This window comes from Equus caballus, chromosome 1 (genome assembly GCF_041296265.1).
Source record: "Equus caballus isolate H_3958 breed thoroughbred chromosome 1, TB-T2T, whole genome shotgun sequence".
Classification (NCBI taxonomy): domain Eukaryota; kingdom Metazoa; phylum Chordata; class Mammalia; order Perissodactyla; family Equidae; genus Equus; species Equus caballus.
Genome location: NC_091684.1, coordinates 86,214,369 through 86,231,966, shown reverse-complemented (window position 1 = coordinate 86,231,966; position 17,598 = coordinate 86,214,369). Strand labels below are relative to the sequence as shown.

At 44.7% G+C, this 17,598-nt stretch overlaps 1 protein-coding gene across 1 annotated transcript in view; it reads left to right on the top strand.

Moving 5' to 3' along the window:
- The first annotated feature begins 7,931 nt into the window (after positions 1-7,931).
- Positions 7,932-17,598, top strand: part of RYR2 (ryanodine receptor 2) — a 682,530-nt gene continuing 672,863 nt past the window's right edge. The window contains exon 1 of the mRNA XM_070228795.1: positions 7,932-8,342. Coding sequence (XP_070084896.1) covers positions 8,295-8,342 — 48 coding nt within the window. The 5' untranslated portion in view covers positions 7,932-8,294. The remainder of the gene's footprint in view (positions 8,343-17,598) is intronic.

The window sequence follows — 17,598 nt, the reverse complement described above, 5'->3', positions numbered from 1 at the left end:
TTTTCTTAAGGGATTGTAAACATTCTTGAGATCATCCTCTTAACTATGAAATTGTAAAGTCATGTACACACATTATCCAAAAAGACAGTTGTAAGGAAGTTGAGGCCAATTTGCTGGTTGCCTACCCAATGTTCACCTTCATTTTCTTTCTCACCAACAGAGCCCTGATTTTGTTGAGGGCTGCAATATAACCAACTAAAAACTGTATTCCATAGCCTCTCCTATAAAGAGAGGTGACTAAATTCTGGAAGTTATTGGTGGGAGTTCCAGGAAAGCTCCTTAAATGGTGGATTAACTCATATGGCATGAGCCCTTTTGTCCCACTGTACACCCTTCATTCTTATCTGGAACTTGGATCTGATGGCTGGTGCTGCAGCAGCCACTTTGCAACAGTGAAGCTTGATTCTATGAACTAAGGATGATGGAGGTGAAAGATAGAAGGAGAATGGCATATTGGTAACATCACAGAGCCACCATACCAATTTTGGATTGCCTAGTTTTAGACTTAATGTTACATGAGAGAAATGATCCCCTATACTGCTTAACCTTCTGCTTTTTAGGTCTTTGTTATTTGTAAACAAAAAAAAAACAATGAAAGATAATGTTTCATTCTTTCAAACACATTCAGTGTTTATGGGACAGTTAGTAAGTTAGTGCATATGTGTCCTAGATAAGAACTTAGCAAACAAACTCTTTGTATCAACAATAATCATGGAACAATTAGAAAAATCCTTATTTTTGAATTTGTTCCACTGAATATGCCATCTGACTGATTTTATTTCAGAGAATATAAATAATTTCCGTTCTAAATTTAGCTGTTCTAAATTTAAATTACACAGACAAGCATGCACGCACAATTTAACGAGTGTGTCCATGTTCCAGGCATTGTGCTCTGCAAGTTATATTCTTTATCTCATTTAATGTTCACAGCAGCCTTGTGAGGTATTATGATTCTCCACATCTTAACCATGGGGTAACAGATGTCTAGACAATAAAGTAACTTCATAGTAAGTGGCAAAGAAGAGATTGGAACTGAGTTTGTTTAGCTTCAAAGCCCAGACTTACGACCACAACCTTGTCCTGTTTCCTGGGACACGACCAGAGGAGCATGGGTCCTTTGTTTTACCCATTTACCATCAATAGCAAGGGTGGTAGAATGCAGGGTGCCATAGTATAACAATAAATAAATATAATCCATCAAGTTGGACCTCAGCAAAATTTGACAGATAAAGAGAATTTATACTCAGGTGGAAGACTCCTAGATGCACAGAGCATGGAGATTCAGGTTAATTGTTAAAATGGGTAGCAACTGGCCTAGTTTAAACCAGGCTGAGCACACTAGACCCTCTTTCTTGAAAAGGTGATGGGTGTTACCACTCGGAATGGGGCAGGACATGTACATGTTCACCGCCCCCTGACCTCATTGCCCACCATCCTTTCACTCCCTTGCTCTGCCCATTACACTGCCCTTCAAAATGCCATCTCACCTCAAAGTTTTTGCACATACCAGCCCTTCTGCGTGGAATGCTCCTCCTCCAGAAACCCATGAGGCTCATTCTCTCACTTGATTCAAGTCACCGCTGCCATGTGACTTCATCAGAGATGCCTCCCCTGACCATTTTATCTATAAAATAGTCCCCTCTGTTACTCCTATCCCCTTATCCTGCTTCATATTTCTTCATAGCACGGAATGCTCTTGACATATATATTTATTTGTTTATGTCTATCTCCTCCCCTAGAATAAAGCCCATGAACATGGGGCCTGTGCTTTATTCACTAGGACAAGGCTTGGTACATACTAGATGCTCAATAAATATTTGCTGAATGAACGAATGAAAGAATGAAGGATTCCAAGAACCTGCTCATGTCCTACGTTATTATGTGAGAACCTGGAAGACATTGGAGAGATTAGTCCTATTCTGGAACAGACTCTCTATTCATAAGGGTTTTTAGGTTAGTTTTGTGTTATGAGCACAACCAGGTGGTCAGTACCTTGCCATTAATGAATGACTTCCATGCAGAAGAAGTGATAGAAAGAAGAATGGTGTTTCAAAATGGAATTTCCTTAAAAGGAAAACGAAACTGGAAATCACATACAAAGTGGTAGCAGTGACTAGCAATCTATGACCATGGAGAGAAGACATTCTTGATTACTATCTACGAAGAACAAGCATGATGAAAAGCAGATGCCTCTAGGTGGGTGTGAGTGCATTTGGGGGACACTCTCCTTAGATGCATAACGACAATCCTTGGCAACACAGGATGAAGGGCTGTGCTTCAGGAGGAACTTACTATCTCTGGCCAGAGTAAGCAAGCCCAGAAGTGGGCTTTGAACTGTTCCTAGGAGGATGGAGCAGATTTTGACAGGATTTTGTGGCCCTAGGCGGCAGAAGAAACAGCAAAAGAAAAGGCACTTTGATTAATGCACACATGTTATCTGAGGAACAGCAGCTTGGTGTGGGGCCCAAACAAGGTATATTTGGAAATAAATATGGAAAAGGTATGTGGAGGTCTCTATCCTGGAGGGCCTCAAATGCCAGGCTAGGGGGTTGGAACGCAATATGGTAGGTGTCTGGGAGCCATTCTTCAGTGGCTCCAGTTCTGAGTGGCAGTAAGGAGCTGCCATGACTAAGGAACCATAATAGGACACCGATGGGTGGTGAAGGCGAGGGAGTGTCTCAGTGCGCTTGGGCTGCCAGAACAAAATCCCACAGACTGAGAAGCTTACACAACAGAAATGTAATCCTCATAGTTCTGGAGGCTGCGAAGCCCAAGATCAAGGGCTCGCAAGGTAGCTTTCATTCTAAGGCCTCTTCTTTTGGCTTGTAGGCAGCTGCCATCTCGCTGTGTGCTGATATGACTTCTCTTTTCTCCCTTCCCCTTCTTATAAGGGCATTAAGCCCATCATGGGGGTCCCACCCTCATGGCCTCATCTGAACTTAAGTACCTCCCAAAGGTCCCACCTCCAAATACCATCACATTGGGAGTCAGGCTTCAAATATGAATTTGGGGGGACACAGACATTCAGTCCATAAGAGAGAGGAATCAAAGAGGATGATTAGGTTTTCATCCAAGTTGTGGTACAATAGAAATAGGCAAGCCAGGAGGAAGACCTGCCTTAGCGGGTGTGTGACAGCCATAGTGACCTACTTGTAAAGCCACTGAGGTGATTCAGGCTGCAGATGTCTCGGGGGAGCCCACACCTCCTCAGGAAAACCTCTTTCAGAAGAGAGGGTGATTAATTAGCAAAGTTTCAGTCAAGTAGGGTCAACCCTCTCTGTGATGTCAAGGGCTCTGCTGACCCCAAGGAACAGATCCTGTTCACTTTTATCGTCCATATGCCGTTCAGTACCGATCAGAATACTAATTATAGTTTCTGGCTTCCTAATGTTTAGATCAATTTAGGGAACTGATAAGATAGTGATGAATAACTTTCGAGCCTTAAAAAACTGATTTCCCCGAAGAATCCCAACTCTGGAGGAGGGCATAAGTTGGATTTTATTTCTAAGCACATAGTAATCCCTGTTTCCTTATGCAGAACTCACATGGCCTTCCATGAGCTAGCAGGACCCCAAGGGTTGACTCGAAACTAGGAATAAATCTCCTGGGGCTGTGAGGCCCTTTTTTAGTTCCTGCTGGTCTAGACTTTTCTAGTGTTTTCCACGCTGGGATGGGGGAGGGGCAATAGCATAAAGAGCTCGGGTTTGGAGGCCTCAGACCCCTGCCTCCTTGCTCAGCAGCTGTGTAATCTTGGTCAAGTTACTTAACTTCTCTAACCCTTGGGCTCCTTTTCTCTAAGATGGCGTTGCTCTGAAGACGAAAAGAAACAAAAATAAAGTGGCTGAGCACAATAAATTCTCAGTAAATGAGCCTTTATCGTCACCATCATCGTTCCTGACATCATTCCTGGCCACCCGGCATTAACGCAGACCCAGAGATTCAGCCTGTGCGGCCCGGGGCCAGCTTGCCGTGAGTTCCTGGATCTACTGGCGTTTACTTTTAGTTCAGGTCCACATTAGAACTGTCATGTTCTAGAATCCAGGTAACAAAGGTGTAAATAAAATGGAAATTTTCTAAAATTTTGGTTTGTTGGGGCCAGCCCGGTGGCACAGCGGTTAAGTGTGCACGTTCCACTTCGGCAGCCTGGGGTTCGCTGGTTCCGATCCCGGGTGCGGACGTGGCACCGCTTGACACGCCATGCTGTGGTAGGTGTCCCATGTATAAAGTAGAGGAAGATGGGCACGGATGTGAGCTCAGGGCCAGTCTTTCTCAGCAAAAAGAGGAGTATTGGCAGCAGTTAGCTCATGGCTAATCTTCCTCAAAACAGAACAAAACAAAATAATAAAATTTTGGTTTGTTAAGTTCTGAAATGGGATACGAAGAAATGCTATGAAACCTTTCTAAGAGATATTGAAACTGGATATCTGAGTTGACAAGGAATGGGCTAACCCTCGAGATGTTAGGGCTGCTCCAATCCTAAAATAAGGATCTAGGGATAATTCCAGAGGCTTTCACTTCAGCAGAAAGGTCTTTGTGTGGTCTTAACTGAAAGAAGCTGAATTAAAATGACAGCACTGAGTCTTTTAGCAGACTTTCTGTAGAAATCTCGAGAAAGAGCTTAATTTTCTAATGCTCACATACATCATTGGTGAGCTTAGTAAGTTGGAAGTCAAAATGAAAAATCTTACATCTGTCTTAATTTTTTCTTCTTTAAGAATGCCCAGAGTCCTGCCACGTGAATAGAGGGCTACCCTGGCCCATTCTGAATGAGATGACTGTAGAAAAATTTGAATCAAAGAAAAAAGGAAATATGAATTTTTCCCTCACTTTCAGTGTATAAAACTGGTCATAAAGAAAAACATTTCCCAAATTTGGACTAAAAAATATAGAAATATCATCCTCTAAATTATTCTTCATTATGATTAATAAAGTCCTAAAGTGGAGTATTATGGGAAACACAACATCTATTGAGTGTAAAGATTCCAATAAAGCAATATTAAAATGACAAATTTCAGTAGCAAAAAGCAAAATAAACTATTATACACACTACGCATTTAGAATATAAGAAACATTTTTATAAAAATTACAAACTCCATAGATATCAGGTATTGTATGCTTATGAAAATACTAAATAAAAAATATATTTTTTTCTGTTTTATGAACTATAGTTTTGTGCCTGTGAAAACGTGTACTTGCTAATCTCTTATAGCTTAAGTCTACAATAAGAACTAAAGACATTGTGGGGCCGGCCCCCTAGCTGAATGGTTAAGCTCATGCCCTCTGCTTTGGCGGCCCAGAGTTTTGCTGCTCTGGATCCCGGGCACCAACCTAGCACTGTTCATCAAGCCATGCTGAGGTGGCGTCCCACATAGCACAACCAGAGGCGCTCACAACTGGAATGTACAACTGTGTACTGGGGGGCTTTGGGGAGAAGAAGAAAAAAAATAAAGACTGGCAACAGATGTTAGCTCAAGGCCAATCTTTAAAAAAAAAAAAAGGATTAAAGACATTGAACATAAACTTTAAGCTGTATCCAAATATTTCTTTTTCTCAATTAAAATTATATCTAAAATTGAGATTAGTCTCATCCTGCCATTTTATGATCTTTCCAGTCAAAAACAATTTTTCTCACTACAGTTGTTCACCAGAAGAAGAAAGTAGGAAATCGTACATAAAACTAAACCAAACAGTCCAAATAAAAAACATTTTAAATAAAAAATTCCCATAGCCTTTAGTAGCTTTAGTAGTTTTCTTGTAAAAATTATCCCAATTTTTAAATTATGAAATATATCAAAAGTACCAGAGTACCATACATAATATGACACCCATATACTCACCACCAATATTAAATCACTTGCTATATTTGAGGCTCTCCTTTTAAAGATAAATATTACGGGGGCTGACCCCATGGCATAGTGGTTAATTAGGGGCTGACCCGATGGTGTGCTCCACTTCAGTGGCCCAGGTTCACAGGTCTGGGTCCCGGGTATGGACCTACATCACTCATCAGCCGTGCTGTGGCAGTAACCCACACACAAAATAGAGGAAGACTGGCATGGATGTTAGCTCAGGGCTAATCTTTCTCAAGAAAAAAAAAAAAGAGGAAGATTGGTAACAGATGTTATCTTAGGACAAATCTTCCTCAACAAAATAAATAAATACTATGTATCATTGTCAAACATGTTTTTATACTTTCAGTACAGAGATCTGTAAACTTCATAGCAATGCATTTTTGTGTTTTAAAGTCCACATAAGTCGTATGTTTTATAAACATCCCCTGCTCTAAGTCTATTTGCTGTTGAAGACTGTATGTGGTGAATCATAATCATTGAGTACTGAGGCCATCTAGCACTATGTCACTCATGTTGAGAGAATTAAAGAAATACTAAATGTAACTCTTGTTAGAAAAGTTTGCAACCTGGTTAAAGTGCCCAAATGAAAAACTGGTGAGTTAGAGTTTTTATAATATTTTACCTACCATATGGGTAGAATGGAGTAATTCCCCAAAGTAGAGTATGTATGTTTATTTTAATTAAGAAACTGTCTATGCATAGTTCCAAATGAAATACTTGAAAATGTCAATTTGACATGTCTTAAGTTTGGAAGATCAAATAATTTAACATAAATTATGAGCCAATTTCAGAAATATTCATCCCTTGTGGAGGACTTTTATCTTTTGCAAGCTCTTGGATTGCTGGTTTAGAGGTTCTGGAAGTAAAAATTCACGTAAATTATAATGGTTTAAGAATTGGTTAGTTGTCATGGATCAATATACAGGAGTATGTCAAGGACTTGGGTAAGATGACTAGTATCATGAGATAGAGCTGAGCATTACTAGTCTCACCAGGGAGGGAGAGCACTTACAGAGATATTCTTCATGGTATTTATTCCACTGGAAATAGGCAAAACCAGCTCGGTAAGTATAAAGTTAATAAAAGCTGAAAATAAAATGTAAGCTGCGTAGAACTTCCCAGCAGAGTTGAATAACTAACAAGATGTTGCAAAATGTGTAATGTAGGTAAAGTGATGCAAAAGCCTCCATTTTACAGTTTCTGCACCTTTGTAGGATTGTCATTTGGAACCTTTGTTTTGCATATACTATTTTTAAGTTTCCTAAATGAAAGAGCTGTGGACTAGGAATAAGAGACAAGTGCTAATTCTTGCCCAGATTGTGTCAGACCCTGCATTTTCTTAGTCACAGCCGTTTATCAAACGGCCATGTGATGGGCTATTGCACGGAAGGTTGCGGCTCATCAGGGATTCGCACCTGCAGATGTTATCCCATCAATCATCGCAATTTTTTGTTAAATTAAGGTTTGCAGTTCTAAAATACAAACTCCGGTCTGTCTTGTACCCCAGTGTCTGGCATAGGCACTCACCGTATATTTGTTGAATGACTCTGTTAATGCTCTGCTAATGCACCATGAATTTTGTGCGGTTTATCCATGAAAAGCATGGTATCCCGAAACTAGATACTACTGAAGAATTCTCATGTTGATGGGGAATGGAGGGAATCCAAGTTTAAAATACCCTGCGTTGGGTAACCTTTAGTTGGAGACTACACACCCGGCGCATCCGGATGAAGGATGATCCTTGCGTGCGACCTAAAGTGCTGTGGAAGTTACTGCCATTGCCCCCTCCCGGAGGGAGGAACGCCAGCGCCGGGTCTAAGGGCAGAAGGGGCAGGCGGAGGAGCCCAGGCGCTCCAGAAGGGCGCAGGTAGGCGGCCGTGCGCTCTTCGGGCGCGCTCTGGCTCCGATACCCAGCGCAGCCAGTAAGCGGCGCTGGGCCTCGGCTTTGGCGGCCCGGAGGAGCGGGCTGCGGATTACCTGCAGTAGAGGGGAGCCGGCGAGCTCCTCCCCGCGCGCCCGCCCCCACTCCCCGCCCCCACCGCGGCACTCACCCGGGCTCGGCGGGCTCCGCGCACTCGCCCGGAGGAGCCAGGGCAGAGCAGTCCTCCTGCTGCGGGCGGGGATCGCGAAGCAGGCGCGGCGGGGCTGCGGGGCCACCTCCCCGCGTCCTCCAGCCCGGGTCGCCCTCCTCCCACACAGTGCGGCGCAGGGTGGCTCCCGCCCCGGCCGCCCCCGCCCGCCTGCCCGCGCCTCCTCCGCTCTGCAGGCGGGGACCGCCTGGCGCTCGGCACCCAGCAGCCGCGGCCCCCGCCCGCCCCCGGCTCCGGGCAGCAGCAGCAGCAGCAGCAGCAGCAGGAGGCAGCGCGAGGGGCCGCCGCCGCCGCCGCCGCCGCCGGGCTCCGCGGGGCTAGGGAGCCGGCCCCGGCGAGAAGGCGCGGAGCCATGGCCGATGGGGGCGAGGGCGAGGATGAGATCCAGTTCCTGCGAACTGTAAGCTCCGCTCGTCTTGTGTTCCCCAGGGGCAGGGGCCGCCGGGGCATCCGCTAGCTGGGTCTGGGCGAGTGACAGCGGGCAGTGGGACGCGCGGGCTGGGGGGGGGGGGGTGCCCACGGGGGATGTCTGAGGAGCCGGGCATCCGCCAGTGTGTGCAGGTGTGCTTGTTGGGGCCAGGGGAGGTGCGTGTCTGTGCGCGCGTGTGTAAAGCCAGGGGACCAAGGCTGCGAGAGCGCGGCGAGCTGGCGGGAGGCGCACGGGCTCGGTCCCGGGGCACCGAGGACGGGGGAGGAGGAGGCGGCCGGTCCGGCCTGACTGGTCGGCGGGGCTGGGACCTTCCGGGCTAGCCGTGGGAGGGTGCAGACAGGGTGGCCGGCGGGGCCGCGCGCTGTCGCCGGGAATTCCGCCGCGGCGCGGGTTCTCCGGCTTTCGGGCTGGCCCCGCGCGCTGTCGCGCAGCCCAGGGATTCGCCTCCTCGGCGTGGCGCGCGCCGGGGCTGGCCGGCCGCTGCCCGAAGCTGTCCCCCAAGTTGGGCTGTTGCGAAGGGGCGGGAGAGTCGCCTTCCTGGCCCCCGCGGCTCCCCGGGCTGGGGCCGTGGTGATGCTGTGACTGCTTGTAGAACGTGGAAGGGATGGGAAGCGAGTGTGTGTGTGTGTGTGTGTGTGTGTGTGCACGCGCGCGCGGGGGCGGGGGGAGGACAGCGCGAACGTGTCGTTCTCTAAATGCTGGCTTATTGAATGCCGAGTGCAGCAAAGTGTGTGTGTGTGTGTGTGTGTGTGTGTGTAAGGGCAGGATGGCTGCCCGGAATTTCCACACTGGGTGGCAGCAGGGAAAGGTTGGCTCCACGCGAATACAATTTTTCCTCCTTAAGTACCTCTTGGCGCTGCTGCTTCCTCTCCTGATTTGTTCGGACGCTGCAGATACTCCCAGGCTGAGGCATTGCTCCCTCAGAGCTGGGACTGGAGAGCCTCTAACCCAAGAAAATGCCCCAACTTTGTCTTAAGAATAGCCTGGTTAGCGTTTGCAGCATCCTTTCCGTCCCGTCGGTCCTCCCCTCCACTCCTGTCCTCCTCTCCGAGGGACGGTCCCTTCCAGGATTCCCCCACCGCCGCCCCAGACTGCAGCTTCTGCGGTCACTTCTCCCCTCAACAGTGGACAAGATATCACTTCCCGGTTACAGTTACTTCCACAACCGCAGAAAGTCACAGAAATAGTTAAATTTTGAAATATTTACCAGACAGTAACTTTTAGGTTTAGGTTTTGAGTGCTAAACAAGTGAAAACAGTAAATTTGTCCAAGAATATTGTAAGTGACCGTTTTTTCCTTTATACTCTTCGAATTTTTTTTTTTTGGCACTCATTTTTGCATTAAGGGGGAAAATCTTTAGAACGGATAAAATCCAAGGTACGCATCAGACGGTGAATGATTCGACCTAATGGCTGCGTGTTTTGCACCATTGCATATGCTGTTGGCGGTGCTACTGGCCCAAGATCAGCTCTGAAGCTGTTCACTAAAACCTTGTTCACGGGGAATATTTTAAGCCTACTGGTGATATAGTTTATTTTTGTGTGTGTATATGTGTGGAAAAGTGTCTGTAAGGTTTTAAAAAAAATAATAAAAGCCACATGAATAGATGTTTCTGAAAACCACCAGATCTTTTGTTCAGGTGAACAGAATATTTAGTTACTTTGTAATTTTTTAAATTCATTTTTTTTTTTTTGACTCCATGGGGTTAAAATTAGCTAGGAAATTTTGGCAGGCTTTGTGCATCAAGGGCTGCCTGCAGGCTTAAATGTTAAGCTGAGCTCATGGAGGTGGTGTTATCAGAATGCTTAATGGAGATGGACGTCCTGTGCTTGCTGCTGGGCTTCTGTACATATAAAGTCATGTTAACTCTGTGCCACTCGACAGCTGCCTGTCAACTGGAGCAACACCTTTGATAAGTGGGTCCTGGGTAGAGATCTGGCAGTCCTAGGCTGGGAGTTTTCTTTTAATAAAACATCCGTAGGTTGTCGTGCTGATGATAAATGACCTTGAAGGAGGTAGCACAATGGAGCAGGGGAAGTTTTTGGTGTAGCGTTAACATCTAAAAGGAAAATATTTCTTTTCCTCTAAATTTTGGAATTTTATATGGAAATCCTCAAATCTTTTATCAACTCCTCTGTCTCCTGCCTTGCTCCTTTCTATTTTATTCTTTTAACCTAAGAATGTTAATGGTCCGCAAGTGGTAACGGAGTTAGTAATGGAGAGAATGTAGTTCTTACGGTAAATTCATCTTTTTTTTTTTCTGGGGCATTTATTTCTCTGTTGTGTGTAATCTTGTCCATGTGAATTATTTCTTTTTTTTAATAGCCCAGGGAATATTAATAATCTGTACACCTAGATACAGTAGTTATAGATTATGGATGAAGCTGTTGTACTTAAGAAAGAAAATCAAACAGTCATTAAGAGACCATAACTGTGTAGTTGACTAGACATTTCATTTATTCTGATTAGAGCACCTTAACTATTATCTTGGATTTTTATTCAAGCACTGCAGCCCGTTGAAGCATCTTTGGCATCTTTCTGTCCACAGAAAGCTCTTTTTCCTTCTTCTTGTTCTGGAAGAGGTCACTGTTCAGGGAAGCAGAGGTGTAGTCTGTAGTGGACTGTGATCACGAGTTGTGTCTGCTGCCGTGAATTAGTTCTTCTCTTGCGAAGGGGAGTTTGGCACTGTTTAGCCCGTGCCAGCCCCTCTCTCATCTCTTTTCCTTTATGCGGTTGTGAGCTTGCTAACATTCCCTTCAAACGGTTATACAGATGAAGGACCATCTTCTATTCAGGGGCTCCCCCACCATCTGGAAGCTTGCCCACTCCAATATGTTTATCTCTGAGAGAAATTGAGAATGTGTCCATGTCGGCTCTGGATGTGCTGGACACTTAGAAGAATCCTATCAGACACTAAGCCTTCGGCCCCGCGATGCGTTTCTTCACTCTTGTTTCCAAACATCCCCATGATTTGGAATGTGATGTTTATTTTATTTTAAAATTTTACTAAGTTTACTAATATAGCAATGAATTATAATTTGGTACTTAAAAACATGAATCTTTTTAGTTACACTCTTTTTTTCAAGCAATCATGCAGAATTTTATAGACGGAATTCCTTGACTTTAAGAAAACCATGATGTAAAATAACCTTGGACAAGGGTTGATTCTGTGTACTTTGTTTCTTTCATCTGTGTAAGTACAGTTGAGCTACTCCTGGGGTATACTGTGTCTTGTAGTTTTGTCTTTATATATGCGCTGAGACTCAAAACTTAGTCCTGGCTGCAAAAATTATCCTGATAAATATGCTTCTAGCTTTCCTCTGGCCTTCTTTTGCAGAATGAACTATTTCACTGTAGATTTCTTCTCCATGCTTATACATCTTGCTCGATAGTAACAGGAAGCATCTTAGAAAGTATTCAGCAGTTAATAGTAATAATCATAAAGTAGAGATGCCACTGCACAATACTGTGAAATAGATTGGGCTGAAATATTTAGCTCGAGTTTGTAGAGGTGGAGGAAGGTTAATTGTAGGAAGTCAGAGGCTCAGCCGTGCAGAACCAAGACTAAAACTGAAATCTTTGGCTAATGTCCTTTGTGGGAGAGAAAGGCCGCTTTATCAGCTGCTCAAGTGTGTTTTCAATTTACAGCAAACAGGATATGCAATCAGATTTCTCAGCTGTAGGAATGTCACAGGGTGCAAATGAACAGACCCTGAGTGAGCAGTGGGAATTGGCACCTTTGGCTCCCTGGATAATGAAGGTGTGAGAAGCTTTACATAGACGTGGGCTGTGGTATTTTTTCAAGGAACTGATGGAAAACCCATCCAGGCTTATTTTTTGACTTAGATGTTTGTGTGTACACATTGGCAGGAAGGGCGGGATTTAAAACACTTAGGGCACTAATTTATTTGACATTCATTCCTATTTGTACTTTGACTTTAGATAAGTGTTTTTATCAAGGCTGAATTACCCAGGAAAGGACTACAGCTTCTGGTGACTGCTTCTAGAGACAGCTTTTGGGGCAGAGGGAGAGATGATGAAGCACACATTTGTCTCCTGAAACTCTGACATTATGGGAATTTTATTAATTCAGGAAAACATTTGTTGAACACCTTCTGTATGCATGGCATGATAGTAGGTATTAAGGAAGCGTTTGAAATGAGAGAAGTGGGCTGCAATTATAATCACAAAGAAAAGATTTAGAGGATGGCATGAAGCAATTAGAAGGAAAACTACATGTATAAACTCTAGGATATTGGGCTATGAAGAGACCTTTAGAAAAAGTTACCCAGTCTATCCCTGCCTCCCTCTCCCCCATCATTTTGCAGATGAAGAAATTAAGTTCAGGGAGCTGAAATAATTTGGCCCAGTGTCCCACTCCACGTTAGTGCCTCTCTTAGTTCAGGTTGCTGTAACAGAGTAGCGTATACTGGGTGGCTTAAACAGCAAACGTTTATGTCTCACAGTCCTGGAGATCTGGGAGTCCAAGGTCAAGTGCTGGTTGATCCAGTGTGTGATGAGGGCTCTCTTCCTGGTCTGCAGATGCCCATCTTCTTATTATATCATCATGTGGCTGAGACAGAAATCATCTCTCTTGTGTTTCTTTTTCTAAGGGCATTAATCCCGTTCATGAGGGTCCCACCCTCGTGACCTAATTTCCTCTAAAGGTCCTACTTCCTAATACTATCCCCTTGGGAGTTAGGATTTTAACATGTGAGTTTAGGGGGACACAAATGTTCAGTTCATAACAGCAGCCTAGAGTAATGCAAAGCGTGTGAAAATCTCTGAAGAATTGCCAAAATGGTAGTTTATCAGCACACCATTCTTTGTAGAATAGATGCCTGCCTCATTTTTATCCTTATCTTCTCCTTCTAGGGTTCACTGTCTAAATCTGCCCGCTTGTTCTTCCAGCCACTGAAAGGGAGGTTTCTTTCCTCCTTTCTAAAGTTCCAGTCCCTCGTGTGTGTGTGTCCTAGATCTCAGTACTTACTCACTGGTCCTTGACAGGAATCTTGCACATATTCCACCCTTGCTTTACCTCCCTTTCCACTTGTTCCTTCTGGTTGATCTTGAAACATCCTGATTTCTCTCATCTAAAATGTCTTTGTTTGACCCTGATGCCTGATTTAGCGCTTAATTCCTCCAAATGTGGTTTCCACCCACTGCTCATCTCCACCTCTCCTTGTAGTTGTCATCTAGCTTCTCTCCCCTGTTAAAACCACTTTGCTGGATGTTACCAGCATCCTCCTCCATGCCGAATCTGAGTGCTCCTCTCTATCGCTGTTCCTTAGGCCCCTCAAACTCTACTAACCTTGCTCTCCTTTTTGAAGCTCCTCTGTTTGGCTTTGGAGATATAGCACATTCTGAGTTATTTCTATATTTTTCTGCTCATGCTTTTTTGAGGTTCTTTTCACTCCTTCTACTCCAAGTCTGTGTTTATCCCAAAAGATTCTGTCCTATTTCCTATTCTGTCTCTTCTGCCTCCATGAGCTTATCTGTGCCACAAAGTCTGGGATCCTTGGAATAATAGATTTAAAAAAATCTTAACAATGACTTCATTTAGCTCTGAGAGCCAGAAAATTATAGGAACTTTTCCAAAGCTGTTCCTTCCTGTGGAAGAAACTCACTATAGATCTGACAGCCCCCAGCCCCTTATTCCCAGCTCCCCACGGCCTCTGTTTTGACTCCCCTTCTACGTCTGGACGTACCTCTGGAATCTGGACACACCATGCTGAGCTCACCCGTATTTGGTCCCCAGGAGGCTCTTCCTCCTAGTGTCTCTGTGTTGGCCAGTGGCACTGCCATTTCAGGTTCTGGCTTAGAAACACCAGTCTGATCCTAGCCTTCGGAAGACCTGGGTCTGAGGCCTGAATTCACCAGTACCTAGCTAATGGACTCAAGAAAATTTTTAAAATTTCCCTTATAACAAAAATATTGGGCATCTCAGAGGGGTTTTTGATGATCGTATGATGGAATTTATGTGAAAACCCTGTTACAGTGCGAGGCGCATGGTAGGCCCTCCATGCGTTGGTTTAGTTCTTTTTTTCTCCCCCTGTATCTAATTTGTCACCATCTCCTGTCATGTTTTCCTTGGCAGTCTAGCTCAGATTGAGATTTCTGTCCTAGCCCTGTACTTAGGTTCTAGCCTTTGTCATACCCCCGCCCCCATCCATTTGCAGGCCACCTTGAATTCTCCTGCCATTCTGATCTTCCTGAAACCCTTGTGTCCATGCCACCATGCCTCAGTTCCAGCTTCCTGTCACATCCAGTCTCCTTCTCTACTTAGCTCATGACCTTCTATAAACTGTTTTTTGGCACCTTATTTAAGTGCCCCATCCTTCGTGGAGCTTTCTTGGATCACTCCACGCAATTCTGAATTTATCTTTTTCTACCATCTCTTGAGCTTCCCAGTTCTACACATCTTATCACTTATTTGTGATCCTAATTTTGGTCCCCTAATGCTCTGTGGGAGGGCTGCCACCATGTTGGGGGCGTTAGTTTCCCATGATGCTTAGGGCAGTGTTAACTACAAGGACAGGCTTGAGAGAAATCTTCAGGCAAATGGAAGACTGGGACAAGAGAAATTTTCCTCCTTCTTTTCTCCCGCAGTTAAATGTAAAGATCCCCTGAATGTGTTCGAACGCAGAGGGAGAGGGAGGGAACCTGTTATGAGGGAAGTAGGCAAAGAGAGCGGGGGCGGGAGGGTGGAAGTAAGATCCCTTCCAGAGGCAGAAGAGTAGGAGGTCAGTGGGTTAAATTCTGAAAGGAGGACAGAGGAGGCGTGTGGCTGAGACAGGCCAGGTGATGTTTGAGGCCGTGGGAGGGCTGCCTGGCTCCTGGGCCAGCAGGGGAGCACATGTGGTCTCAGGCTTGTGAGGGGAATTTGCCAGAGGGAAGTTCCTTACGGTTACTGAGGCAAGTGGACTACAGAGAGAAAGAGAATGAGTGAAGGATTAAGTGAGTCCCAGTGATTGGGGCTGCCCAAGAGAGACACTGTGTTCTAGCCAGACTTTATATTTCAAATGAGAAGCTTCTTGGTGGTGAGGTGACTTCCAGGGCATCGCAGGGGCATCTGGGTAGAGCAGTTTTTCCACTTACTTTCATCTTTATTAATTGTGGGAAGAACATTGGGATGGGGACTCTGCTAATAAGTGGTTGTGTGACTTCGTGGTTGCTGGGGTCCTGTAAAATTCTTTCAGGAAAGATAAAATGGGGCGTTAGTTATCTCTGAGGGGCTCTCTGAGTTAGTTTTATGTTGTCTTGTTATGAGTTGTGGGGTAGGCCAGACTCAAACAGTTTAGACGGATGTGTGTAGTAAAACCTTGCCCTTGGACTAGAAATGCATACTTCCAATGGTCCTGGGGTCCCTGGAAATTCTCATTCTGGTGGATCACAGGGTCATTAACAAAACCCCAGCAGCCTTCTTTGCTAATCCTCTCTACTATCTTGGCTTTGAAGTGCTTCTTTGACTTCTTATTATTACTTGTATTATTACTTCCTAGTGAGGAAGTGACACATATTTCTGGGGTTTCCTACAATGTTACACTTGGCTTCAGAGCCCATATAGGAGGTATGTTCCCTGGGTCCTGTGGCCCAGTGAAAGTTCTTATAGTGACATTTCTGCAATGAAACGGAAATCTGAAGCTTTCCCTATTACTAACTTGGAGTGTCCAGAGGACCTGCATGTAATTGCTTCCACTCTCATTATCCAATCAGAGTTCTCTCCAGAGGAAGGGACAGAGAGAGCTAGAGCCGCCAACACTTGTGCCCAGGTGAGACCTCCACTAGGTGGCTGTGCCTGGGGACCTACTGTCACTAAATGATGATCAGTATTTGCCAATTAACCTGACGAAAACCTAAAATTTACCTGGAGAGTGAGGGCAGAGTGGAACAGCGGAAAATACTGTAGGAGCTCAGAGGGTGACGGGGCCTGCTGGGTCTGAGGAGGGTTGAGGCGGGAGTTACGGGTGGGTGCTGTGAGCTCACACTTGTTCGCAGGGACACACACTTCTTAGGGTGTGGGGAACCTCATGTATGATTGGTGAGCGACACGGGCTCACACATGCCCATCAGCGAGGCAGGAAGAGCAACTTGATGTGGTCAATTTATTTTTTCTGCTACGGCAAGCACTTTTTTTTCCCTTAAAACAATTTTGTGATTTAAAAGCTTTTTGTACATTTGTTCCACTTCTAAATAAATTTTTAGTTGTTTTATTTCCCTCTGAATTTAGAATCTGACTCTTAATGTTCACATGAACCTGTGAATTTCACTCATATTTAATACATAACCAAAGATGTGTTTTGAGAGGACGAAAAAAAAGAGAAAAGTAAAAAGAAAGATTACAGGAAAAATCAAATCCTTACTGTTGAGTAAATTGGGACACTGTTAAAATAAGTACTAAATGTTACACTGAGTTTATATCCATTAAAAGTTGTGCTTACTTATTTTCCACAGCGGGTTTCTGATTATTAAAATAAAAGGAATTATGATTTAACTTCTTTCAGATTTCACTGGAGTTTATCTTTATTTCACATTCGAGGATATTTTCAGGAGGAAATTTTGGTCTCACACACACACACACACACACACACACACAAAAGAAAGCTAGTACTCCATATTTCTTTTATCAAATTTTGACCCTAAAGTGATATTCTATTAAATTAGTACCTGGGTAGCAGTGAAGTGTTAGTCTCTGTTACTGCTTGCAGTACTTTGGGTTTTTGTTTTTGTGTTTTTGACAGGAGTACATGACAGGGCTCATGGGTGAACTGGCTGTGAGAGGCGCCATTTTGATAGTGGCCGGGCTGACCACAAGCCAGCACCTCTCAGTGCTTAGGGAAAATGGTGTCCTCACGTCTTTATGAGGTTGTCTGGGGCATTCTTAGGGCACATCTGAACAGCTCCAGAGGCTGACGGAAGTTCCTCCTCTCATATGAGGTACAGTGACAGTCCTGAGGGGTAGCCATCTCTCGGGTGTGGTCAGGAGGCCAGGGCTGTTTTATATAGTTAGCTACCTTCTAGTGTTAGTGGCCTTATTTCTTGTAGGTCATTTCTGTGTGTGGTCCAGAATGTCTGCTCTAAGTATTTCCATGCCTTTTCTCATGAAATCCTTGCAAGATCCCTCAGAGGAAGGTCCAGATAAGTCTGGTCGCTGGGCCCATGTCTGTAGGCACAGCTGTGGAGCTACTTTCAGACCCAAGCAGGTGGCTCTAGAATGTAAACTCTT